At 36.5% G+C, this 27,225-nt stretch overlaps 1 protein-coding gene across 2 annotated transcripts in view; it reads left to right on the top strand.

Moving 5' to 3' along the window:
• TNFRSF11A (TNF receptor superfamily member 11a) overlaps positions 1–18,877 on the top strand; it is a 102,282-nt gene extending 83,405 nt beyond the window's left edge. For both annotated transcript variants that reach the window (XM_074279034.1, XM_074279033.1), the window contains 3 exons: positions 4,770–4,822; positions 7,836–8,628; positions 16,580–18,877. In XM_074279034.1, coding sequence (XP_074135135.1) covers positions 4,770–4,822; positions 7,836–8,628; positions 16,580–16,992 — 1,259 coding nt within the window. In that variant the 3' untranslated portion in view covers positions 16,993–18,877. The remainder of the gene's footprint in view (positions 1–4,769; positions 4,823–7,835; positions 8,629–16,579) is intronic.
• The last annotated feature ends 8,348 nt before the right edge of the window (positions 18,878–27,225 follow it).

The raw sequence follows: 27,225 nt of genomic DNA, 5'->3' as shown, positions 1-27,225 counted from the left end.
ACAAATTTAAAAAGGGTTTTGAGAAGTAATCTGGCAATAGAAAATTGTTCAGTGATCTCTTTTGAATTATTTTAAAATACTTGTATTCTTAGAGGGACAACCCTTCTACACGTAGGCTTGATCATATCTGCACCCGTCCTTTGGAGGATATTGCTCCACTATTATCCATTCGCTTTAATCTTCAACTTCTCCCTATCTAGTGGTTCCATCCTTGCTGCTATTACATGCCCGATTCCTTCATCCTTAAAATAAATAAGTAAAAAGTGAAACTATACTTTCATTATACTTTACCATCTCCTCAAGCTCATAGAAAAAGCTGTCTATGTCTGTTGCCTTCCTCTCCTCTCATTCACTTTTCAGCCTTTTGCAACTATTTTCCAATTATCACTTAATTGAAACGTCTCTTTCCAAAGTTACCACTGATTTCTTAGTTATCAAATCTAATGGTCTTTTCTCAATCCTCAACTTTATTGACCCTTTTGCAGCATTTGACATTATTGACCACTGTTTCTTCTTCATTATTTTTTTCCTTTCCAGCTTTCTATTCTTCTTTCTATTTGATCTTCCCTGCTTAACTTCCTTTTATGGAATCATCATTCATATTACGATAGGCAATTCAACCCCACATTTCTTTTTTTTTTTTTTTTTTTTCCTGAGGCTGAGGTTAAGTGACTTGCCCAGAATCACACAGCTAGGAAGTATTAAGTGTCTGAGACTAGATTTGAACTCGGGTCCTCCTGAATTCAAGGCTGGTGCTCTATCCACTGCACCACCTAGTTGCCCCTCAACCCCACATTTCTACCCTGGATCTTCTTTTCTCTCAAAATTGTAATGGTCACATACAGATGTACCTATTCATTCATTCATTTATTCAACAAATACTTGTTAACTCCCTAGCAAGGTACTATGCTTAGTGCTGTGAACAATTACAAAGCTACATGAGATGGAGTACTTATTCCTGACTTGAAGGAGTTTATAATCTCACAGAAGAGCTAAGACATAGTTATAAACTAGGACTATGCCTCTAGTGCCTAGAATAATGCCTCTGCATATATTGTATTCTTAGGAAATGTTTCTTTAAACAAGTGCAATAGACTCCAAGTAATAAATGCTATATGGGTGACAGAGCTAGCAGGTAATAAGTACCATATAAAGTGATGTAGTGGTAAGTACCACAGCAGATTGGAGGAATAAGAAGTCACATTTAGTCAACAGATGCAAACACAGTCATAATACCTCTTCATATATTAGTGTATGTGCCTCCTAATTCCTTCCATAGTGGTATGTAGAGACCAATTTACTCTTTGAGCTGGGCTGGCTATCTCCAACCTACTCTCCCATTACAATTCTAGACTTCCAGAAAAAGACCGCTGATACCGTTACATTCAAATTCTCCCAGAGTCTAGGAGTAACCCTGTTTGGGGTTTATCTCTTGTCAGTTTATCTCTTGAGCCCCCACTGATCTGTTTCCATTTATACAACTCAATCCAAAAATGATATTTTATTATATTAACTATTTACTAAGTGATGAAGCAAAAGAAATAATATTTTACAAGTATTTATATTTTAAAGCAAGTGGGAGGATAATAAAATACATCATAATCGGCACATAATTACTCTTCTACCAATACATAAGAAACTGACAGGGAAATATTTAAGAGAGTAAAATTATAGGCTCACAGCTCGGACCTCAGTCCCTTTTGGATCAACTGCACCACACAAAAAAAACTTTTCTGCCAACTGCTTGTCTGCTTATCCTCAGTGCTGTTCAGCTGGGCAAATCCTCTTCTTTTTCATTATTTAACTGACATAGCATTTATAAGCTCTTTTAGTCACACTAAAAGAATGTTTGAATAGTATTATGGTATTAATTTGGATAATGGCTAGTTCCCTTTAAGCTATAGAATGTAAAGCCCATCAGTTTAGCTATAGTTAGTAGGCACACTCATTCCAGTCAGCTATTCACTTACCTGAATGCTGTGTTGGACAAATTATAGTAAACAGAATTTAGAGAGGAAAAAAAAAAAAATCTGAGATTGGCTCTCAGGGCAAGGAAAATCAGCCTCGTCAGCTCTTTACTCACCAGGATTCTACATCCTCCAATAATATCTCAGTATCTCTTCCTATACAACAACAAAAATTCCTAACATCTTCCCCCTTTCTGGTTTTCCCTCTAAGAAGACAGAAGCTAACAGGTATTTTTGAGAGCTTTCACCTTTTTTAAGCTCTAGAGGGCACCAAAGAATAATATGTGACATTGAAGCTTTAAGGCACTTTCTAAATAATCATGAATTATGTTGACGCTTTCTGTCTTCTGACTGCTCCAGCTCCTCTTCTTCACACACGGTTCCAAAAGACTTGATTTTCATCTCTTGCTATTCCTCCAGCCTCCACTTGTCAGACACGTCCCACTTCAGTTTCAACTTCAGGCTGAGTCTTAGTCCTCTATAATCTATATTTTTTAATGACTTAAATCAAAGCTTCCTGATTTCAGAGATTCCTGAAAACTCCCTTTCACTTATAAGATACAATTTCCACTAGGAAACTGCAAATTTTATTTAATATTTAGTCTTCAAATAATTATTCATTTTAATTTTTGGTGCATGATTTCTACCCCCTTAAGTCTTAAAACTGTTATATGCAAATAAATTGGGAGCATCATAGTGTCCTGCATTTCTGTGTTCTCAATATGGTTCACCATCTCATTTTGTATACCACAAATTGCATTTCTTCATCCTTATATTTATCCCGTTCATTTTCTGCCCCCTTAAGGCATCAACTGTTTATATACATGCTCATTGACATTTCACAAGGTGATTTATCTTCATATTTTTGAAAGTTCATATTCTCTTGCTCAGATCCCATTTAACAACCATATTTTTAATATATTTTACCAGTTTTTATTAAGTAAAAGTTTTTTCCTTCTCTTTTCAGGTTAGCTATTTTCAGGCTAACTAACTAAAATATTCATCTATGTCAGAGATAATATATTAAATTCTTTGCCAGTTGATTTTATTCCTTTTTCTTCACACCAAAAAAAAATTTTTTTCTATCCTTTCAGCAATAAACTAATCTGTACAGAAAGAGAAGTAAAGGGGGCAGCACCTACCATTACACATTACACATTTGGTGATTTCATTGCCTCATATGGGGTTTGACTATTATCTCTTTGCAAAAAATCTAGTCCTAGTCTCCAAATTCCCAGATATCCAGACCTTGTCTCTCTCCTAAACTTGAGTTCTGCAACTCCAACTGCCTGTTGGAATTTTAAACTGGATGTCTCATAAGCATGTCAAACTTATCATGGTGTCATTATTTTCCCCCTCATACCCACCTATTTTCCAGACTTTTATGTTTCTGTCAAAGTAGAGGTACTACCTGTTACTTTTAGCTCATCACTCTCACTTCATTGCACATATCTATTTATAGGAGCCTGCCACACGTGTGACATCCATCCCACTTTCACTTCTTACTCTGATGCTCCAGTACTCATCACCCCTCCTTGGACTGTTGGACTGGCCTTTTAATTGATGACTTTGCCTCAAGTCCTTCTCCATTCCAATCCATCCTCCACCCAGATGCCAAAACAACTTTCTTAAAGTGCATGTCCAAGTATATCACCCCTTTGCTCAATAAATTCCAATGTGACTCTACTTCCTCTAGGATCAAATATAAACTCCTCTGTCATTTAAAATTCTTTACAACCTGGCCCTGAGCTACTTTTCCAGACTTATTGCACTTTGCTCTGCACTACAGTTCAGCCAAATTGTCCATCAGCATCTCCTACATAGCACTCCATCTTCCACTGTGCTTGGAATGCAATCCCTGCCCTGCTTCCCCTTTTAGAATCCCTATTTTCTTTCATTAACTCAACTTCTATAGCAGGGTTGGGGAAAATCCAGCCCACAGGCTGTATAAGGCTAATGAAATCATTTACATAATCAACCACAGGACTGATCTGAAAGCTAGGTACAACAATCTTTCACTGCTTGAATTCTATAAATTTATAATTTTGTATGGCTCACACATGATGTTGTAAATATCCAAATGGTCCTTGGCAGGAAAAAGTTACCTCATCCCAGTTTTATAGGGACCTTCTCCTCAAGTTATCCAAGGTATCCTTGAAGTCTTAGTTTAGTTTAAAGCATTAATGTTTTTTAAACTATCCATTTGTTCTTGCTCTCTCTCCTCTTTTTCTCTCTCTCCTTCCCTTCCTCCCTCTCCCTCTCTCTGTCTCTGTCTCTGTCTCTCTCTCTGACTCTGTCTTTCTCTGTCTCTCTCTCTGTGTTCCTCTCTCTCTCTCTCTCTCTCTCTCTCTCTCTCTCTCTCTCTCTGTCTCTCTCTGTCTCTCTCTGTCTCTGTCTCTCTCTCTCTCTCTCTCTCTCTCTCTCTCTCTCTCTCTCTCTCTCTCTCTCTCTCTCTCTCCCCTCTGTCTCTCCTTACACTCTGTCTCTCTCTCTCTCTGTCTCTGTCTCTGTCTTTCTCTGTCTCTCTCTCTCTCTCTCTGTCCCTCTCTCTCTCTCTCTACCCTCCGTCTCTCTCTTTCTCCCCCCCATCACCCCTCCCCTCTTCCTCTTCTTCCCTCTTAATTGTTCCATTGATCTTTTTTTTTAATCTCTTTTATGGGATCATCATTCATGCCCCACCTATTCCCAATCATGGACATTGCTAAGGCTGTATCCTGGATCCCATCTTTTTCTCTGTTTGTAGTCTGTTTGGGTGATCTCAATGTTATAACCAGTATTTTTCTTTCTCGTTTATTATTTCAGCTGATCTGTGGCTCTGGATCAATGACAGATGCAGCATCTTGAGACGAAATAAGGTGAAGCCAAATGTATTTGCATATTTATCTTGAATTTATGAACCAGGTTTCACTATATAGCAGAAAAAGAACATTGGTCCAGCGGAGGCTGGAATTGAGATGCTGATTCAACACCAACCAGCTATATGACTGTGAAACTTACTTTAGCTCTCAAGAGACTTAATTTCCTCAAAATGGGCATAAAATCTATCACTGGTTTTGTTATGAAAATTGAACAAGGCCATACCTATAAAGTATTTGATAACACATGTAATTTACCATAGTTATTATTAATTATTATTAAAAATAATGGCATTTTCTTCCATAGTACTCTATTGGAGTCTCTTTTTTTTTTTTTTTTTTTTTTTTTGGAGTGGGAAGATATATGAATGGCTAAATTTTTGTTTTCATTAAGAAAGAATCTTTTAGAACCTGATAAATTAAAAATATTTCCACATATCTCCACAGACCTGAATCGATTATTTGCTAAAATTTATGTTGACTTCAGATGGAGCTTGGCTATGAAACATGCTTATTTAATGAGGCTTTGAGATTGTTATATTGGGGAGGCAAAGAACAAAATACGAAGAAGACTATTAACTACATGTTGTAGCCATTTTATTTCTTGAAATACAAAGAAATTCCACTGTCAACTTCGAAAATTCATATTGTTTAATATATCTGAAATATCTATAAATAAGGAAGCTACTTTCTAGAGTGTATGTGACGTTAAACCGCTCTAAATACTGTTTGTCTTAAGTTCTAACCATCTGTGTTCTTTATCTGTGACATAAACATTAATACACACACACACACACACACACACACACACACACACACACACACACTCTTTCCAAAGAATCAAGGCCTTTTTTTGTACTCTGTAATATACTGCGTTCCAAAAGAATTAGGGGAAAAGATTTAAATTGCATCTAAAATTATAAAATCATCATCATTATGAACAGATGGCTTTTTCTCACAATGAAATGTTTCCTATTCTTAATTAAACATGATGAATATTTTTAGCAAAATGACAACTTTTTTTTCTTCAGGCTGGTACTAGTAGAAAAAAGGAAAAATTGGAAGTCAAGAAACATAGATTTACTTCATTCCAGCAATTTTCAATGCTGTTATCATAAGCAATTAACTTAACCTCTTCAAACCTCAGGTTCCTCACTTGTAAATTGAGAATATTATTGCCTCCATGAATTATTGCGAAGAACGTGTTCTGTAAACCACAAAACTTTGTATAAATCCACATTGGCATTAGTATATATGAAGTTTTTTTGTGTGAGTTATTGTTTAATTTTGTACTCTTGGAATAGCCTTTAGAATATAAAAAGTTTCTTCCTAAAGATTTTTGGTTTAGGAGTATTTTGATTTTGATTTCACTTTGTTAATTTCCCTAATTTCTTTTAATAGTGAATTGAAAGAAAAAGGTTATGAGTGAATGGTGCTGCTAAACACTTTCGTTTCCTGGGATATCCATATATGATCATATAATAATGACTGGCATTTATTTTACTTTGGAACTCTAATTTCTGCGGTTCCCTTTTCCCCTGGGTCTCCTACTAGAGGACTAATAAGACAAAAAATGAAAATGTTTGATGTTGGGAAAACTGGGACACTAATGCACTTTTGGTAAAATTGTGGTGATACAATCATTATGGAAAATCATTTGGAATTGTGTTCAAAGAGCTATAAAATTGTACATACACTTTGATCCAACAATACCATTGTTAGGTCTGTATCTCAAAGACATTCAAAAAAAGGGAAAAGGACCTATTTGTTAAAAAATATTTATAGCAGCTTTTTTTTGTGGGGGCTAGGAATTGGAAATCAAAGAGATACCCATTAACTCAGTAATGACTAACAATTTCTAGTATATGAATTTGATGGAATATTATTGGAAAGACTTATATGAACTAATGCATAATGAAGTTAACAGACCTAGGAAAACATTGTATACAATAATAGCAATATTGTTTGTTGAAGAACCATGAATCACTTAGCTATTCTCAGCAATAAAATGATCCAAGACAATTCCAAAGGACCAATAATAAAGCATACTTTCCGTCTCTAAAGAAAGAACCGATATTGTTTGACTGATATGGAAGTGTTTTGCATAATTGCACATGTATAATATATATCTGATTACTACTTAGCATCTCCTTTATTTTTATTTTTATTTGTTTATTTATTGAGGCTGGGGTTAAGTGACTTGCCCAGGGTCACACAGCTAGGAAGTGTTAAGTGTCTGAGATCAGATTTGAACTCGGGTCCTCCTGAATTCAAGGCTGGTGCTCTATCTACTGTGCCAATCACTTAGCATCTCAGAGAGGAAGGGAGGGAAAGGAGGAAAAGAAGAATAGAATTTGGAACTCAAAACGTTAAAATGTTAAAAATTGTTTGGTTTTTTTTTTTGTTGTTGTTTAAACTTGATCAAAATGTGAATCCCACTGTTTAAAAGAATACTCCTAATATCAACAGACCTCAAATCTTGAGGAGTTTGTTACTCAACAAAAAATGACCAAAGGCCCATTGCTCTTTTTAAAAATTCATCCATCCTTTACTACTTATCTAGTTAAGGTATAGACAGTTAGTACTGGGTAGTTCTCTGCCTTATTGTTTTTAAATTATAAACTCCCTGGAGTCAGAGATTCGATGTTTTCTATACTAAATTAAATAAAAATTTAAGTAAATTCCTGTAGTAAGCAATACATTGCTATGCATTCATAGATGCCCTCTGTGTGTGTGTATTGATGCTGACAAAAATTGCTGTAAATTTCATTTCTGATGTTTGCTCAGAAGATATTAGTTATAAAGACTTGAGATAGGCAGGAGCCCTCCCCACCAACACATGGTATCCTTCCAGCCATGTAAGGGCCTGCCTGCCCAGTGGCCACCTCTGGCCCTGGCGAATTTCTAACTGAACTTTACTTCCAAATTTCTACAATATTTTTATTTATCAATCTAAAAAAAAAAGACTTGAGATAACATTTTTTTTTTTTGCCTTCTGGGTTTAAATTTGCAGGAATCGTCTGGTGATAATTTCATCAATACACACATGACAACATCTAGTGCTAGCCAGGCTTATGAAGATACTTTATTACTGACCAAGGAAGAAAAGATATTATCTGAAGACTCATGTTATCCACAGGGACACCCGTGTGGGGAAGCAGATCCATGTAAAGTAGAAGATGCTGCCATGCTGTCTTTGGTCAATGAGACTGAGGAAGATAACTTTAGACAGATACCCACAGAAGATGAATATGTGGACCGAGCTCCCCATGGTTCTGATTGTTTATTGTTGTTGAGTCGGCCTGGAAGCAAACCAGTTTCTCCTTTCTCAGAGCCCTTGGAGATTGGAGAGAATGACAGCTTAAGCCAGTGTTTCACTGGCACTGACAGCACAATGGATTCAGAGAGCTCCTATTGCACTAAATCTTCCTACAGGACTGACTCCATCCATATTTCCTCTGAACCGTACTTGCAAAAATCTTTCCACTGCAATGACAGTAACCTTGTTAAGGAGGTGGAGAGCAGTGACAGGAATCACTGGGCAGCCAACTTTGACTTCACAAATGGCTATGGGGGCTGCAAGGAGCCTCTCAGGAAATACACTGAAGCTTCTGAGAAGAAACATGACCCCATCATAGCATCCTTTGAGAATGGACCTTTCCCACAGTGCACCTGTAGCTTAGACCTTCCTCCAGATGCTGAGGGTGAAGACTTGTCCTTAGATGGGACTGACGTGAAGTTCCCTAGCACAAAAAGAGGCAGTTCTGGGTCAGGTGGTACCTCCAGCGACTCACCTCTTGCATCTGGTAAGTGACCATAGGTCCATTTTTTTTTTTACATAAAAGAACTACACTTTTTTTCAAGGTCACATATACTTAAGATAAGAAGGGAGATAAACTAAGAGAAATTAAATTTCTATGGACCTCCAGAAAGTGGTACCCAATAGTTCTTCACCAGTCCTCCCTTTACCTTCATCATACCCACCTTCCCACTGCCCTCTTGATCATTTCTTCACTCACATATATACACATATTTCTGTGTACACTTTTGTGTTCTTGGTAACCTGAGGCAAAATTGTGATACCAGGAAAGTTTACTAGTCCCAAGTTCCCCATTCTGTGGTTTCTCTACTGGTGCCCTCAGGGACCTGGTGCCCTCCTGATCCTTTATTCCACTCTTCAATCAAAAGCTCTTCTCAAAGCCTTCTTTTATACTCTCCTCCAAACAACTGATAAAATGGAAGGCTATTTGCATTTTAAGGAGTATGACACATGCTTTTCAAGATGAATCTCTGTTGATAGAATTTCAAACAGGCAGAAGATGGAGGTGGAAGAGATCCAGTTCTTTCCTATGCCCCTAAGTCATACTCTGCAGTTTTCACCCACTTGGCCTACTGATGGAAATACAGCTATATTTGCATAAATTACATTACCCTGGGCTTCCTCCTAATGAAACTCCATACTTCATCTTTCCCTGACTTTATCTATTCATTCCCCATTCAGTCAGAAATCAGTACTCTTCCTCCTGCCTCTTAGAATTAGTTTGGTATGTAATAGATTGTCCAGGCTTTCAATCCCAACTCTGCTATTACATAGCTCTTGTGACTTTAAGCAAGTTACTTAACTTCCCTAGATTTGAGGGGTTTTTATTCACAAATTGAGGGAGAAAGGTTGTATTTAAGAAACTTTATAACTTCAAATCTATAATGGTATGGTATGGCAAGCCTGTTCAGTCCTGGAACTATTCTGGTAGTTCTAGGTACCATAGTGGTATTTGTTTTTATGACATTTAAATAGGCTGCATAGAGCACTGGCCCTGAAGTCAAGAGGACCTGAGTTCATGATCCAGGCTTAGATGCTTTACACTTACTAGCTGTGTGATTGTGAACAAGACAATTACCTCACCAAAAATAGAAATAAGAATACTGTTAGTTTGTCTCAACAGAAAGCAGAAAAACCTAACCTGTTAACTAAAGTTCTGTATTCAATGCAATTCAATAAGTATTTGTGACTGGCGATGCAAAGGCAGAATGAAAAACAGCCCACTATCCTTAAGAAAGTTACATTATTTGGGGAAACCATTACAGAGATAAGTAAATATAAAATCATTTGTAGTTTGTGGTGAAATTGCAGTTTTACTGAAGTATAATCCCAAATTTAAAATTAACTGAGATTCAAGAATCTGCTACCCAAGGGGACATGATGGTTTCTATATATGTTGTCATGTTTGCCATTATTACAACTTATTAAATCATAGAATTAGACCTAGAAAATGGCTTAGAGTTCAAGTCCAACCTTCTCAGTTTATAGGTAAAGAAAAAGGCACAGAGAGATTGTGAACTTAGCCAGAGTCAGAGAATTAATAACTCTACTTGAGGCAGTATTTGAACTCAGATACACCCCCCCTTCTAACCCAAAGCTGTCTCTATTTACTATATAATTATAGAAACTATCCCCAAAATAGTAACCCCAAAATTGAGGGGATTTTTCTCATTTATTTTATAAAATGTAGCCAGAAATCTCCTCCATATTTTAAGAAAATGTCTCTCACTAAAATCTTCATGTTTTTGTTTCTTAGTAAGATTATTTTTTTCCTCCTAAATTCTGCTATTCTTTCTGTTAGAAGAGATTAGCAAAAACTCCCTCCCATTAAATACTAGATCAATGGAGCCAAGAGATCTGAACTTAATTCCTGCTTTTACTAGTGACTAATAGCATCGCCTGAAGCAAATCAATATTTCACTCTGTGAAATGGGCAAGGGGAGGTTTGCAATGAAGTTATAATGGGTTGAGATTTGTGGAATAAAAATGCTAGGTAAGGGCAAAGTGGAAATTGCTTTGAAATTACGAGTTTAAAAACAAAATCAGCTTTCTCGGAATCACAAAATGTTAGAGTTGGAAGGAAAACAGAGAAATTAAGAGATTTAGATGAGAGAGAACATTCTAGGAGAGAGGACAGTCAGTGGAGAGAGAAGGAAGATGAAACGTTTTGCTCAAGAATTTCAGGCAGGTCCACGTAACTGGATCCTGGACTGTATAAAGAAGAATACATGTGAGAAAGGTAGGAAAGATCTGGGTTATCATTTCAAGTTTGTAGACACTACTCTTTCTCATATTTGGAAGAATGTGGCTTTTACTCTTCTTCATTGCTATAGCACCTTTTCCATCGTCCATGATCTTTTTAAAAATATATTTAGTTTAAAAATTTTTTATATCATCTCCTTTTCCTAATACTCTGGACCATTGCCCAACATTGTTGTTTAGTCATTTTTCAGTCATGTCTTACTTTTCATGACCCCTTTTGGGGTTTTCTTGGCAAAGATACTGCAATGATTTACCATTTCTTTCTCCAGCTCATTTTATAGATGAGGAAACCAAGACAAACAGGATTAAATGACTTTCCCGGGCTCAGACATAAGCTAGATTTGAACTCATGAAGTTGAGTCTTCCTGACTACACCTGGCATTCTAACCACCATGCCAATGATGCCCTCATCCCTTGACAAAGATTCTAAAAAGAAAGAGGAAAAAGACCAATTTAGTTCAATATGTCAACCCAGTCAGAGTATGTGCTCCTGACTCTAAGCTACCCCTGACCTCTCTTTTAACCCATTCACATATTTCCCCACTTCTGGAAAAAAAAGTAGGGCTGTGTATCAGTTCCTCTCCAGGGTCAAGCTTTTGGTTATGATAATCACAGTACGTTCACTTATGGTTGCTCTTTTCCTTTCCACTTGCATTGCTGTAAGTCTTATGCTTCCTTCATTCTGGGTCTGTTCTAAGTTCTCTCATAATTCTCTGAATTTTCATATTTATTATTTCTTATGATATAGTTGTACCATGTAATTATATCATGATGAAACATGCCCACTCTATGGGCATCTACCGTTTTTAGTCCTTTGTTCCCCCCCACACACACACAAAAAAGGATGTTTTAGCATATATGAAACAATTCTTTCTGTCTTTGACCTTTGAATATGTTCCCTTCCCCAATATTTCATAGCAGCTTTTTTTATGATAATACCTCAATAGTCATAGCTGCCAATACTTTTCAGTACTTTAGGGTATAGATTATCGGGGCCTGGTAACTTAAACTCATCAAGAATGAGTGCTATTTTACTGTGTACCCATATTCACTAGCAAAGAATATTGAGCTTTTCCTTCTACTAATTCAGTAAGTACTTAGAGGATATTTTGCCTTTATGTTCCCCACACCTGTTTGCTTTGCATACAGCAGATGCTTAATTGATGAATGAACAATTACATTTTGGTGGTGAGCTTCCAAACCAAGATAAAATAATAAGGGGGAGGGGGAGGGTGTTAACCAGATAAGAGTATTTTTACTTTTCACAAGTTTTGCAGTGTTCTTTCTGCAGTCTCCTGGGTTTTGACAGCTCAAAACATCTACAGATAGGTAGTGTAGATTAGGAAAACTGGCACATTGGCTAAATTAATTTTTGCCTGATGAGGAGAAAGGATAGACCAGATGGATTTTTGAGGCAGTACAGCTCTTTTCACAATTACTTCTACATGAATAGACCCAGTTGTTTTTTGTTGTTTTTTTTTCTGGTTGTTCAAAACACTACTTTCGCATGACTACTTTCTTTAATTGTTATAATTCATGTTCTATAAAATGTGATGAAAGGAAAGAGAATTAAGAGGGGAGAGGAACAATAATAGAGCTTGAGCTCATCGGATTTCCTAAAAGCCAATTTCAGGACTCTTAGTGAGGTGGCCTACATTTGGACTCCTGACCAGTCAGTGGGGACCTAGAGTAAATGTTTTTCTGGCAATTATTTTTAGATGTTTTTATCATGTAAGAGTGTTTCTTTCAGGCAACCATCTCTTTTGGAAAGAATTTTTTAAATATCTCTTGCTGTTAAAATTATTTTTATTTTCTCCTTTTTTTCTTTTGGAACTCTCAAATGAAGGATCACTGTTTCAATACTAAATAATGATCATATTATGGTATTTTAAGGAACTTTCTACCAAGATAGAGTGACACTCTTTTATAACTTTTAAGGTGTTCTTTGGAGTTTTCATGATTAGTAAATTCATTAACCTATGATCATTTGGTGATGAATTTAACTAAGCTCACCAGGCTGATCCTTGGTCAGAAGGGGATGCATCCTGGGGCTTGTGGTCCAAGGCGTTTCAGCTTGGTAATATCCACCAGAGTTGGTATTCTCCTGCCATTGACTTCAGGAATGCAAGATCACCTCCGGGCCAAAATCAAACATCAGCGTAAGAATTTAGTAAAGGAGATAATGATAATAATAATATATTGGATGGCCATGAAATTATAATTCTTTGAAGGAATCATTTTGCTTACAAAATAAAACAAAAAGTTCACAGGGAAATTGGATATCATTTCCATGCCCCAGTAAAGCATAAGAGTCAGATGTTAGTGGAAGAACTATTGCACACGGTGCCTGAGTAGATCATAGTGCAGTATAAACAACACTGAGCTTGAGCTGAGCAGTCCAAACCCAAGGGTTCAAATCTCTTTGAATCCTTTCCAATGAAAAGCCAGTAATAAGGATTTACAAAGGATAGAAAAGTTATGTAAGGGTTTATTATGTAATTCCAATAAGGTCCATTAAATTTATTTGCCTTGTTTTCTCCCCTAATATAGTCTCCTATAATTGTCACCTACTGTTGCCTTACTCGTTGACAGTGTTTTGCAGCTTTTCTGCTCAGTTTATGGCATGAGCTAGGCTGCATGGAAAAAAAAAGACACTGAATTTTTCTGTCCTTTCTCCTTGCCTCTTTATCTTATTCTGCAACTTCCTGGGCACAGAAGCATTGGTCTTAAGTTATAAGTACATTAGCCAAAGAAATTTGGTTAGCCACAGGGTTGGATGAATCTGCTCCTTCCTCCAGTCTGAGTGGCAGAAAGTAGGCTAAATGATGGCATGAAGAGCAACCAGGGTGGTGAAAAGGTCCTCCCTGGCCTTTTATTCCCTCATTTCTGCCACTGAGTCCTTATCTATGTCTCCCTCCCTTCAAGGCCTTTGCTTCAGGCATCAAAAGTTTAACCATGTTCATGTCCTCCATTCTGTTCACTAACTTGTTTGACAAAAATTAAAGTTCATTTTATCCTTTTGATAAAGTAAAAAGATATACTATAAATATATAGTTGATGGATTCTAAGGCTACTATGTATCGTATACATGTAGTATTTAGATATTACTTCATAATATATAAAAAGTTGTTTTGCATACCTACTGCCAATTTTTTTCTTTGCCCTGGTGTTTCCTGTACTAAAATGGCTCATTTGTTACACTTTGGCACAAAATTCATTAATCAATGTGGTGCTATGAGTAGGAATAGGATCATCTTTGACTTAATACACACACACACGTATGCACATATACACACACACATTCATGCACATAGTTCTTCCCAATTAATCAAAGTACATTTAGAATTTCTATAAAGATAAAATAATATAAATTTGTATGTTAAATAGGAATTGAGATTCTCTCTTTTTTTTTAAGTTCATGGTAGAATCTTAAGCTATCCTAAATAATTATATGTGTATTCTGAGCACCTTAAAATAAGGTCAACGTGAGAAGATGGTGGTAGTATTATTTTCCATAACTCTGATGAGTTATTGCACATACTTTATACAAAAGAGCAAGTTAGTTAAACAACAAAGTTTGCTTTACATTTTTGAAAAGGGCATTAACTCTGACATTTATTGAATAAATAAAACTAAGATTTTCATAGATCATAGAGTCATAGATTTAGAAGCAGAAGGAAACTTAAAGGCTATCTAGTCCAACTCCCTCATTTTCCAGATAGGTAACCAAGTCTCAGAAAAAGTAAGTTATTTTTCTTATAAGAAATAGTCTATGGTTCATTTCTAGTAACAAATTGATTTTGTTGATTTGGAATCATAGAATTACAATTTAGGGGAATCTGAAATAATTTAATACAACCTTTCCCCAAGTCAGGAATCTCACTTTGAACACTTCCAATAAGTGATCCATCTAATTTCCCCAGTTTAAAAATATTTACTGACATGGCCAAGCATTCTTTTTTATGTCTTGGCTATTTAAAATGCCTCTTCCACTTGATTGGCTTTTAAATGCTCTTAGCATCTCCAAGAGTTTTTGTACAAGATAGAACTTCCTTAGCCTATCTGTGATATGGCTCTAAATTTAGAAAAATCTTTTTTTATGGACTTGCAAGCAGTTCTAAATTATCTCCAGTTTCTTTTAAATCTGTTCATTTAAAACATTAAATCCCTATAAATGCACTGTCTTCCATTTTCAATTCCAAATTTCCACATAAATAAAAATCAGATATGGCCTTATGTCATTCTTCCTTTTATACCATACTTCATAGGAGACATAAACCATTGTTCTATTTCTAGACCTTGTACTACAAGGTAATAGTAATTCAATTTGATAAACATTTATTAAGTACTTATTATATGCTCCTACTATGTTAGAGATTGGGGATATAAAGACAAAGTCAAAAACAATCCCTTCCTTCAAAGAACTTTGATTCTACCAGGGAAAAGCATCATCCCTGTGGATAAATAAATGCAAAATAATTTCAGGTGTGGAAGTGCTAGTGAGAAAGCTGGGGAATGAGGTGGAACTGGAACTGAGCTCGGAAGGGAGTTCAAGATTGTAAGAGGCAGAGGCAACAAGGAAAGCATTCCATTGTTGAGGCACAAGGACAAGGGACAGGAATGGCATGCTGAGCTTGGAGAAAAGCTGATGCTTGGAAACTACATCCATTATGAAATGGATCCAGCCAGATAGGTTGGAGCCAGAGTGTGAAGGGCATTAAATACCAAGAGTAGGAACTTGTGTTTTTCCTGGAGATCATATGTGGTGGACACACTGCTAGTTATTGAATTTAGAGTGAAAAAATGAAATAAACATTTTGTAATTTATAGATGCCTTCTGAGTTGATCCCCTTCTTCTTTAAACAAATTCTTTAAAAAAAAAAATTCTCCCCAGTCCATCCCCACAGATCTCTGCCTGATGTGTGCAAGGAGTGATGCCAGGTGTTAGATATAAATATATAAATAAATATAAATATATAAAGACAAAAACAAAAGTCAGTATCTTTGAGGACATCGTTTAACAACTAAATGTAAGCTCCTTGAGACCAAAGACTGTTGTTTTTGTCTTTATATCCCCGCACCTGGCACCAGGCCTGAAATGTAGTAAGTACTTAATAAATGCTTGTGCAATGGAGCAATAATTTCACTGGGGATTAGTGGTCAAAGGATCAGAGGACAGCTATTAAAGGATGATCACCTTTTCTTCTTGTGGCTTCTGAGCCTTCTCTGCGTCAATATGACTGAATGATCATCTGGCTTTTTTTCTCTTGGATCAAAAATAAGTAAGCTTGTGGGAACCTTCCCTGTTTCCTCATGAATTTATTCACTTAGAGCATTTTCCATTCCCAGAGGGGTTGAAAGGAAAGAACCTATATCCCCTAAGTTTGCCTCTGGCTTTCAAGACCTCATTGGTGAAAAGACATATTTCTTTGCTGCCTCCCTTCAGCCAGTCCCATTAAGATGACAAATTCAGTTCTCAGACAGGAAATATTGGGCGTTAATTAAGGGGCTTGATAGGAAGCATCCATCATGAGATTGCCTCTGCAGCCTGCCAGAGGAATGGCAAGTTACCACTCTAGGATTCAGCTTGGAAATATTCCCCTCACAAGACAGGATTCTCACTAAGAAAATATTAATCATGTCTGTGCCTGTTTTTTTCTTCCTTTCCATCCTAGGAAATGTGACTGGAAACAGTAACTCTACATTTATTTCAAGTGGACAAGTAATGAATTTCAAGGGAGATATCATTGTAGTCTACGTTAGTCAAAACTCCCAGGAGGGCCCCACCATCCCAGGAACTGCGGGGGAAAATGTTGGCAGCCCAGTACAAGAGGAGAACCTGAATCGCTGTGATACTTTTGCAGGGAATGATCTCAATTTCAAAGAGAAATGTGCTGAGAGCTCCCTGGGGAGCTTTTCTGAGGGAAAAGTGCAAAACTGCTTAAGAGACCATACACGAAGGTCAGGGCCAAGGATTCAAGAGGAAACCCAACATGGCCCCAACGGAGAGAGCGACCAGAACACAGCTTCTCAACCCGTGCAAGAAGAAGGAAGACCCAAATGCCGTTCCCTGAAAGCCTGGCAGTGATGAGAACTTACCATTGCCTCCGTCTCTTCCCCAAGGTGCCAGCCCCAGTGGGAACTCAGACAGACATTTCCCTTCTCTGGGTCTCATTTGCTGCATCTGTAGAGTGAGGAGTTCATACTAGGTGATTTGCAAGGTTCCGTGATTCTAATCATTTTCCCCATTTATCCGATAAATATAATATAATAATCATAGACCAAGGATGTCAAATTCAAATCTACAAACAGACCAGATTTTATTTTTGGAAAATACTAGCACACTGAGCAAATGCTAATTCACCAAAATTGGGAATGTTGGAGATGGACAATAGGTAACAGTCGACCCACCCATGACTCATAGAGCTATGGGTTTTCGCCTGAAAATCCTTTTATAATTTGATAGTTTGTTATTTGGCTCATTCCTAATCTGTATCCTCTGTACTCTTTTGATCTTTTCTCTTTTATTTTAAAATCTATGGCACTCTTTTTTTTTTTTTTTTTTTTTTGTATTTTTAAGGCTTTATGCATTTTCAACATTGACCCTTGCATAGCCTTGTATTTCAGATTTTCCCCTCCTTCCCTCCATCCCCTCCCCTACATGAAAAGCAATCCAATATAAGTTGGGTTTGTTTGTTGTTTGGTAATTGGTATTAAGTGACTTGCCCAGGGTCACATAGCTAGGAAGTGCTAAGTGTCTGAGACCAAATTTGAACTCAGGTCCTCCTGATTTCAGGGCCAGTGCTCTATCCACTGCGCCACCTAGCTGCCCCCACAATCCAATATATCAGGGGTTCTCAAACTACTGCCCAAGGGCCAGATGTAGTCCGCTGAGGACGTTTATGTGGCCCTCCGGGTTATGGCAAATGGGCTGAGGGGCGGAGACAGAGTATGAGCTTTTGTTTTTACTACAGGCCGGCCTCCAACAGTCTGAGGGACAGTGAACTGGCCCCCTCTTTAAAAAGTTTGAGGACCACTGCAATATATGATATAAATGTTAAAATATGTGTTAAATCCAATATGTGTAAACGTATTTATACAATTCTCATGCTGCATAAGAAAAATCAGATCAAAAAGGAAAGAAAATGTGTAAGAAAACAAAATGCAAGTGAACAACAAAAAGAGTGAGGATGTCATGTTGTGATCCACATTCAGTTCCTACAGTCCTCTCTCTCAGTGTAGATGGCTCTCTTCATCACAAGATCATTGGAACTGGCCTGAATCATCTCATTGTTGGAAAAATCACGCTAATCAGAGTTGATTGTCCTATAATATTGATGTTGTATTACACTCTTTCTATCTTGCTCTTCCTAGATAGTTAAATTTTAAAACTATTTCTGTGTTTTCATTGACTGGAGCTGTGCCAATTGAATTTATAGTTCTCATGATGGTTCATGCTACTCCTTTGTTCACATTTATCCCCATCCTCAGCTGCCTATATTTATCTTTTGTTGTTTTGGACCTATGATTTCCCCCATTGTACCTCTGTAATTCCATCTTGGTAACCACATGGCCTTCCTTGTGTGCATTTGTATATTTTCTGTCTCAGCTAGTGTTTTCACTTTGTATTCAACTATTCCAAGTGGTGCTTCCTTTCTATTTTAATTCTCTCCTTTTTTCTATAGACAAGGCATCTTCATGCTTTGGAAATAACCTTTTGAGGGGTCAGTCATGGAAGGCAGAAGTAAAAAAATCCCTTTCTGTGAAATCAGAGACTTTAAGTCCAAATCCCACCAATGAATCCTTTCTATGTAGCAAATTACTTAACTTTATTACTTTTATCAACTATATCAATATAATAATAATATCAGCTATACAGTTGAGTTTCCTCAATTGTAAAATGGAGGGATTCATAGATGCCTTCTGAGGTCCATTAAAGCTTCAGATCTATGATCTTGTGTATCTTGTCTGTGGCAAATTGTTTGGGGGCAGAAATATTAGAAAGAAGCTTTTGGAAAACACTGGAAACATTGAGAACAAAAATTTTCCCCATGTGAGTTTTTTCAGTTTCCCCCCCCTTTTTTTTTTTAAACAGAAGATAATAGAATTTTTTTCCCCTCTGAAGTGTTCTGCTCTTCCTTACTCTAAGCCAAGCTTTCCTCTGTCTTGACAAAACTAATATGTATGCATTCTAAAAGATAATTGAATTGTTGACTGTGTTTGACACTCTTGGTCTAGAGGGTTTTTTCTTTGTTTTATTTTTTAGCAATTAAATGACAAGAAAAAAGTTCAAGTCATTATGAATTTTGAAAATGGGCTAGATGATCTCCTTAAGCCTCCTTAAAGCTCTAACACTTTAGGATGTCATGACCCCAGAATTCTGAACTAATTGATCTGGGTTAGTTTTATTGTTAATTAGTATAATTAGTATAAACTATAATTTGCTAACTTAAGAGGAGAGATAGAGACATGTATGACACAGTGATATAAACTTAGCTTTCTGAGGCAGAAAATCCTGAGTTCAAATCCCACTTCTGACACATTACTGCTTGTGAGATTCTGGACAAATATGCAGCTCTTTAAGACTCTGAAAAGTTGCAGAGCAACTACTAATCTGCATTGATAAAGGGAATTTCCCTGGTGAGAATTTTCTATACCATTGAAACCACCAGTCTGGACATCCCCCTCCAAAAAAAACAGGGATAATGACACCTGTCAAATGTCTTTCCTACATAGAATTATCATAAGAATGAGAGAGAGATGTTAGAGATCCCTAAGGGAAGGGGCTATAAAAAATGAGGAAAAACAGACTTTTCCTTCTTGATTCATGTTTGTTCTTCATGTTGATGCTAAAAGTAAATAAGAACTCAATCATTTTGGAAAGATAAATCTATATCTGACCCCACTGTATGCCGCAGAGATAGATATTACTGATGTAGACAGAAGGAGAATAGGAATCAGTAAAAGGTTGTCAACTTAATATTAAAATGACATTTGATCTTAAATGCATGCTTTTTATAGCTTGATGAAATGTGAATCTTTAAAAGGTCATTTCCTAACTTTTTTTTTCCCCACATATAGCCTTTCTCTTCTTCCTATCTTCATTATCTTCAATGGTTTGTTCACTCTTGGTCCTCTCACCAGAGAAGCTGAATAGGAGATGTTGCTATGGTGACATGATCACCTCGTTGAACTTCTCAGAGTTCAACCTATGAAATCCTAGAAGGAAAGAATTTTCTTCTCCACACTCAACTCTAATCCAGGAAATGCAAAATCTTTTTTTTTCTTTTTTTTTAGGCTGGGGTTAAGTGACTAGCCCAGGGTCACATAGCTAGGAAGTGCTAAGTGTCTGAGACCAAATTTGAACTCAGGTCCTCCTGATTTCAGGGCCAGTGCTCTATCCACTGCGCCACCTACCTGCCCCCACAATCCAATATATCAGGGGTTCTCAAACTACTGCCCAAGGGCCAGATGTAGTCCGCTGAGGACGTTTATGTGGCCCTCCGGGTTATGGCAAATGGGCTGAGGGGCGGAGACAGAGTATGAGCTTTTGTTTTTATTACAGGCCGGCCTCCAACAGTCTGAGGGACAGTGAACTGACCCCCTCTTTAAAAAGTTTGAGGACCACTGCAATATATGATATAAATGTTAAAATATGTGTTAAATCCAATATGTGTAAACGTATTTATACAATTCTCATGCTGCATAAGAAAAATCAGATCAAAAAGGAAAGAAAATGTGTAAGAAAACAAAATGCAAGTGAACAACAAAAAGAGTGAGGATGTCATGTTGTGATCCACATTCAGTTCCTACAGTCCTCTCTCTCAGTGTAGATGGCTCTCTTCATCACAAGATCATTGGAACTGGCCTGAATCATCTCATTGTTGGAAAAATCACGCTAATCAGAGTTGATTGTCCTATAATATTGATGTTGTATTACACTCTTTCTATCTTGCTCTTCCTAGATAGTTAAATTTTAAAACTATTTCTGTGTTTTCATTGACTGGAGCTGTGCCAATTGAATTTATAGTTCTCATGATGGTTCATGCTACTCCTTTGTTCACATTTATCCCCATCCTCAGCTGCCTATATTTATCTTTTGTTGTTTTGGACCTATGATTTCCCCCATTGTACCTCTGTAATTCCATCTTGGTAACCACATGGCCTTCCTTGTGTGCATTTGTATATTTTCTGTCTCAGCTAGTGTTTTCACTTTGTATTCAACTATTCCAAGTGGTGCTTCCTTTCTATTTTAATTCTCTCCTTTTTTCTATAGACAAGGCATCTTCATGCTTTGGAAATAACCTTTTGAGGGGTCAGTCATGGAAGGCAGAAGTAAAAAAATCCCTTTCTGTGAAATCAGAGACTTTAAGTCCAAATCCCACCAATGAATCCTTTCTATGTAGCAAATTACTTAATTTTATTACTTTTATCAACTATATCAATATAATAATAATATCAGCTATACAGTTGAGTTTCCTCAATTGTAAAATGGAGGGATTCATAGATGCCTTCTGAGGTCCATTAAAGCTTCAGATCTATGATCTTGTGTATCTTGTCTGTGGCAAATTGTTTGGGGGCAGAAATATTAGAAAGAAGCTTTTGGAAAACACTGGAAACATTGAGAACAAAAATTTTCCCCATGTGAGTTTTTTCAGTTTCCCCCTTTTTTTTTTTTTTTTAAACAGAAGATAATAGAATTTTTTTCCCCTCTGAAGTGTTCTGCTCTTCCTTACTCTAAGCCAAGCTTTCCTCTGTCTTGACAAAACTAATATGTATGCATTCTAAAAGATAATTGAATTGTTGACTGTGTTTGACACTCTTGGTCTAGAGGGTTTTTTCTTTGTTTTATTTTTTAGCAATTAAATGATAAGAAAAAAGTTCAAGTCATTATGAATTTTGAAAATGGGCTAGATGATCTCCTTAAGCCTCCTTAAAGCTCTAACACTTTAGGATGTCATGACCCCAGAATTCTGAACTAATTGATCTGGGTTAGTTTTATTGTTAATTAGTATAATTAGTATAAACTATAATTTGCTAACTTAAAAGGAGAGATAGAGACATGTATGACACAGTGATATAGACTTAGCTTTCTGAGGCAGAAAATCCTGAGTTCAAATCCCACTTCTGACACATTACTGCTTGTGAGATTCTGGACAAATATGCAGCTCTTTAAGACTCTGAAAAGTTGCAGAGCAACTACTAATCTGCATTGATAAAGGGAATTTCCCTGGTGGGAATTTTCTATACCATTGAAACCACCAGTCTGGACATCCCCCTCCAAAAAAACAGGGATAACCTGTCAAATGTCTTGTCTACGTAGAATTATCATAAGAATGAGAGAGAGATGTTAGAGATCCCTAAGGGAAGGGGCTATAAAAAATGAGGAAAAACAAGATTTTTCCTTCTTGATTCATGTTTGTTCTTCATGTTGATGCTAAAAGTAAATAAGAACTCAATCATTTTGGAAAGATAAATCTATATCTGACCCCACTGTATGCCGCAGAGATAGATATTACTGATGTAGACAGAAGGAGAATAGGAATCAGTAAAAGGTTGTCAACTTAATATTAAAATGACATTTGATCTTAAATGCATGCTTTTCATAGCTTGATGAAATGTGAATCTTTAAAAGGTCATTTCCTAACTTTTTTTTTCCACATATAGCCTTTCTCTTCTTCCTATCTTCATTATCTTCAATGGTTTGTTCACTCTTGGTCCTCTCACCAGAGAAGCTGAATAGGAGATGTTGCTATGGTGACATGATCACCTCGTTGAACTTATTTTTTGACTTTACCAGATAACTTCTCAGAGTTTAACCTATGAAATCCTAGAAGGGAAGAATTTTCTTCTCCACACTCAACTCTAATCCAGGAAATGCAATTTTTTTTTTTTTTTTTTTTAGGCTGGGGTTAAGTGACTAGCCCAGGGTCACACAACTAGGAAATGTTAAGTGTCTGAAACCAGATTTGAACTTGGGTCCTCCTGAATTCAAGGCTGGTGCTCTATCCACTGCGCCACCTAGTTTCCCTTTTCTTTTTTTTTTTTAACCTAAAAGGAAAGTATGAACCAACCAGATTTTAGTCTTAGACACACATCATCCAGAGAGAGTGAAAAAGAGAGAGAAAAAGAAAGATTCCTTATGCAAAATGGATTCTATGATTATACTTCTACAATATGTCATTTCATAAAATATAAATGCATCCAGAGAGAGAGAAAGAGAGAAAAACAGAGAGAGAAAGAGGGAGATTCCTTATGCAAAATGGACTCTATGATTTATAACCCTACAATATATCATGTCATAAAAATAAATTATTGTAAAATCAGTACTTACTCCCTAGCACCAGCAGGGAGCATTGTCCAGCCTGTGGTCAGAAGCTGATCCTGTTAGTTCATCTAGCTTAGGAAGGTAAAGGAATTTGATAAGAGAAATCAATAATTTATATATAATGGAATCTTAAGAATTGGGAAGGATCTTCTTAGAGATGGAAAATTTCCAGATCCTTCTGAGTTAGTATGTTATAATGGCCCTAACTAATTTTGTTGGAAGCATTGTGAATTCCTAGAACTGAAGTCAAATTATTTATGTAAACTCAAAATTTGATAAAGCCAAGCACAAATAATGTTTAAAAATACAAATGGTTGGATTGTTGAATTCCTTGTGTTCCAAAAAGTTACAGGACTACTTGTTGGGGCTTAATCCACTGGGCATGGTACCAAAGGAGGGTGGCTTGTAAAGTCCTTCCCAAGTCTAGAATTCTACAATCTATAATAAATAGTCAATCTTTTCCATTTCCAAAAAAAATTGCCTGTATTTATGTAAAATCTAGAAGACTGATGGAATTGTTTATACTTCTGTTGAATGAGTAAAAAAAAAGGTGTTTCTCTTTTTGCATGAATAGGTTAGAGATTTAGTATTTACCCGCTGACTAATTCAACAAATTGGTTTGTTAGCATTTACAATGTTAGGAGAGACTAATAGACTTCAACAAGTTCAATTGGTCTCAAGGAAGAAACACAGTTGTTTTGAGATTTTTTTGGCTACATGATCAGTTATGATAACAATAAGAGACTAAATTTGTGATTTCATTTAGACTCCTTAACCAAAGTTAGCACCTTCTCTGAAAGTTAGGTTCTAATAGAATTTTGTAGACCCATAGAAAGATTAAGGAACTTGTCTGTGCATCAGAGGAAGACTTGAAACCTCAATTTTTCTGCTTCTGAAGGAGGAGGTTCTCTGTCACTTATACCATCTGATTTATGTGACTAGAAACTATACTTAGAATGAAGATAATCATGTAATGTTGTCCTAAATTCTGGTAGAAGTGGGAAGGGGAAGGGAAAAATGTATAAATAAATCATTGAACATATTTTCTTTAATTAGCATGGGCATTCTATTTTGATGGCAGAGAAAGAAGCAAACTCTTTAGAAGATTCTAAACAGAGAAAGAAGGGTCAAACTGCTTGAGAGAAACCAGACACTGCAGCAACTATTTTTTTTTTAAAGCTTTGTATAAACACAAGGACAAGGAAGCAGGGTAATAGAGTTTACTTCATTTTCTTGGTGAATCAGCCTTTTGAATCCTGTTTCTCAGGCTGCTGAGAGGAATAATCAATAAAAACAGTGTTGAAGTAGTTTGCAAACATAAAGCTTTATCGAGCTGCAAAGTAATGATAATTAGCCTGGGCAAGATGTAGGCAGAACGGTTTTACAACATGGGTGACTGAAACTTAGGGAGTAGCTGAAAGTGCCGGTGAAGGCAGAACTAGGATTTTTAAGGTATTAGTCTCTATCACAGCCTGGGGCTTAAATTACAATTTTGGTAATAATCCTTTTCTGCTAATATCCTAGGGAGTCGAATGTACCAAGAATTCAAGGCCCAGAAAATACCTGTGTCACATTCTTCAATAAATCAAAAGATCTCTGGTTTTATTGGTGAAGGCATTCAGCCCATCTCTCCACACCTTAATAGACAATTTCATGAGATGCTACAGCCAATAATATTCACTGCCTGATAAGTGAAACTTCTAAGGATTGTTTCTTCAAATTTAATGAGCTTGGCTTTTAATATACCATCTGCTACTTGGCCAAAATTCAGTCTTTTCATCTTGTTAGGACTTATGAGAGATTACTTTCTACTAAGATATGATCATTCCATCATTATACTAATCAAAAATCATCAGTGCCTCTTGGTTATCTTTTGAATAAAGCCCAAACTCCTTTGTATTCAAGATTCTTTATAATTGGCTTCATTTTGTCTTTCCAGTTATATGTCACAATTTTCCCTTTATTTTATTCTAGCTAAATTGGTCAACCCTCTCTTCCCTAAATATGTTTAATTTTCACCTCCATACTTTACTCATTCTGAATTATATATGGTATTCTTAGAATCAGTCAAGTAAGCATTTATGGACTGCTACGCACTGGAAAATGAAACAGTCCCTACTTTCCCAGAACTTATATTCTAAGGCTGTCCCTTTTCATTTGCTTTTGAATTTCTACTGCCAATTTCTTCCTGCCAAAATCCTCTCTGGTTGTACCACTACTTTGTTCAAAAAACTTCAATGATTTCCTTTTGCCTCCTGAGTAAAATTCTAACTCCACTGTTTGGCCTTCAAAGTCTTCTATCTGCATTGCCATTCTATTTTTTTTTTCATACTCTCTTGCTAAAACTCAAGGACTCTTAGTCCCCCCAACCTATTTTGTGCTTTCTTATTTTGCCTTTTCTCAAGCTCTTTCCTAGGTCTAAAATGCTCTGTCTTACCCTCTCCTAATAAATTTTTGTTGTTCAGTTGTTTTCAGTCATGTCTGATTCTTGGTAACCCCATTTAGGATTTTTACTAGTGGTTTATCATTTCTTTCTCAAGCCCATTTTTAGATGAGGAAACTGAGGTAAACAGGAGTAAGTGCCTTGCCCAGGATCACATAGTCTTCCTTACTTCAGGCCTTGGCACTCTATTATTGTGCTAGTCAGTTGCCTCAAATCCTAGAAGCCTTCCCTAAAGGGGGGGGGCAACGAGGGAGAAGGCATGTCGGCAAAGTCTGATCAGGGAGTACTCTATAAGGTACAGTGATAAAAATGTTGATCAAAAGGTTCATTACTAGGCTTCTTGAAAACTAGCTTAAAGTGTGAAATGTTCAAAGATGTGTTATAGCTCTGATGTAGTGGAACAAACCATGCAGATGTCTTATATTTGCATCCCAGCATCCTTGACATAGTAAGTGCTTAATACATGTATATAGACTACCTTGGAATGGGTATAAAATGAATATATACATGTATAAATTTATAAATATTTACATATAAATAGTATATATCCAACAACAACTCTGTATGGTTTCCTACCTAGACTACAGCCCCTTGGTATCAGAAGGCCTAAGTTGAAGTTCCCACTTCAATGTTAATTGTGTGATTATGGGCAAATCATATAATTCTCCAAGCTTTTTCTCCATCTGTAAAATGGGGATAATGGTATGTGTACCACCTACCAGGAGGATTATATATTTCAAGCCTTATCTTGCTATATAAATGTGAATTATTACTATCATTTTCACTTTAACTTGAATTTCACTTTCCCCATCTGTACAATTTTCTAAGGGAATAAAAAGCAAGAGACATTTTCACAGTAAAATCTAAGAGGTTTCCATCCCTCCAGGAGCTCCTCTAGTCAACACTTCCAAGCCGTGAAAGCCAGAAAGCTGGATTCTCACACATTGATGAGACACACTGAAGCCATTTCCATAAGTCAAACATACCAAACATATAAATTTATCATTAGGCCCATAGAAAATCTTTGGAACCTGATGCACTCTCATAAAAAGCAGCTATAATTTAATGGCTCTGTTTTGTGAGGTCATATTTTGTCCTACTGATGAAACTTTTTGCTAATTTGTCTATAAAGAAATATCCAGATCAAAGTTTCAGATAGAATCTGACTACTGTCATTGTCTTTTTTGTGGTCTCTCTTTTTGTAATGGTCTGTCTCCTGTTTACCTTAAATTTCTCTAATTACAGACAGGAAAGTATTTGTGTACACAACATATGAAGGATCCAACAGAAAAGTTTAAATTATCAATAACCCATACATACAAATGGACATGGTGAGTGTCCAAGGCTGGCTCATGCTCACTGTGAGAGCACTCCTGTTGTCCCCCCAAGTCAGAATATCTGCAGAAACTGATCTAGACATTTTCTCCTCTATCTACAGAGAAGAATAAGGGAGTCTTTTACTCTTGTGGATACGAAAAAGGTGATAACAGTACTCCAGAGTGCCCTTTCTCTCCCATTTTCCCTCCATTTGCCTCCGTAGACTTCCTCAA

This window comes from Sminthopsis crassicaudata, chromosome 1, assembly GCF_048593235.1.
Source record: "Sminthopsis crassicaudata isolate SCR6 chromosome 1, ASM4859323v1, whole genome shotgun sequence".
Classification (NCBI taxonomy): domain Eukaryota; kingdom Metazoa; phylum Chordata; class Mammalia; order Dasyuromorphia; family Dasyuridae; genus Sminthopsis; species Sminthopsis crassicaudata.
The sequence above is the reverse complement of the archived record's forward strand: the minus strand, read 5'-3'. Positions and strand labels throughout refer to the sequence as shown.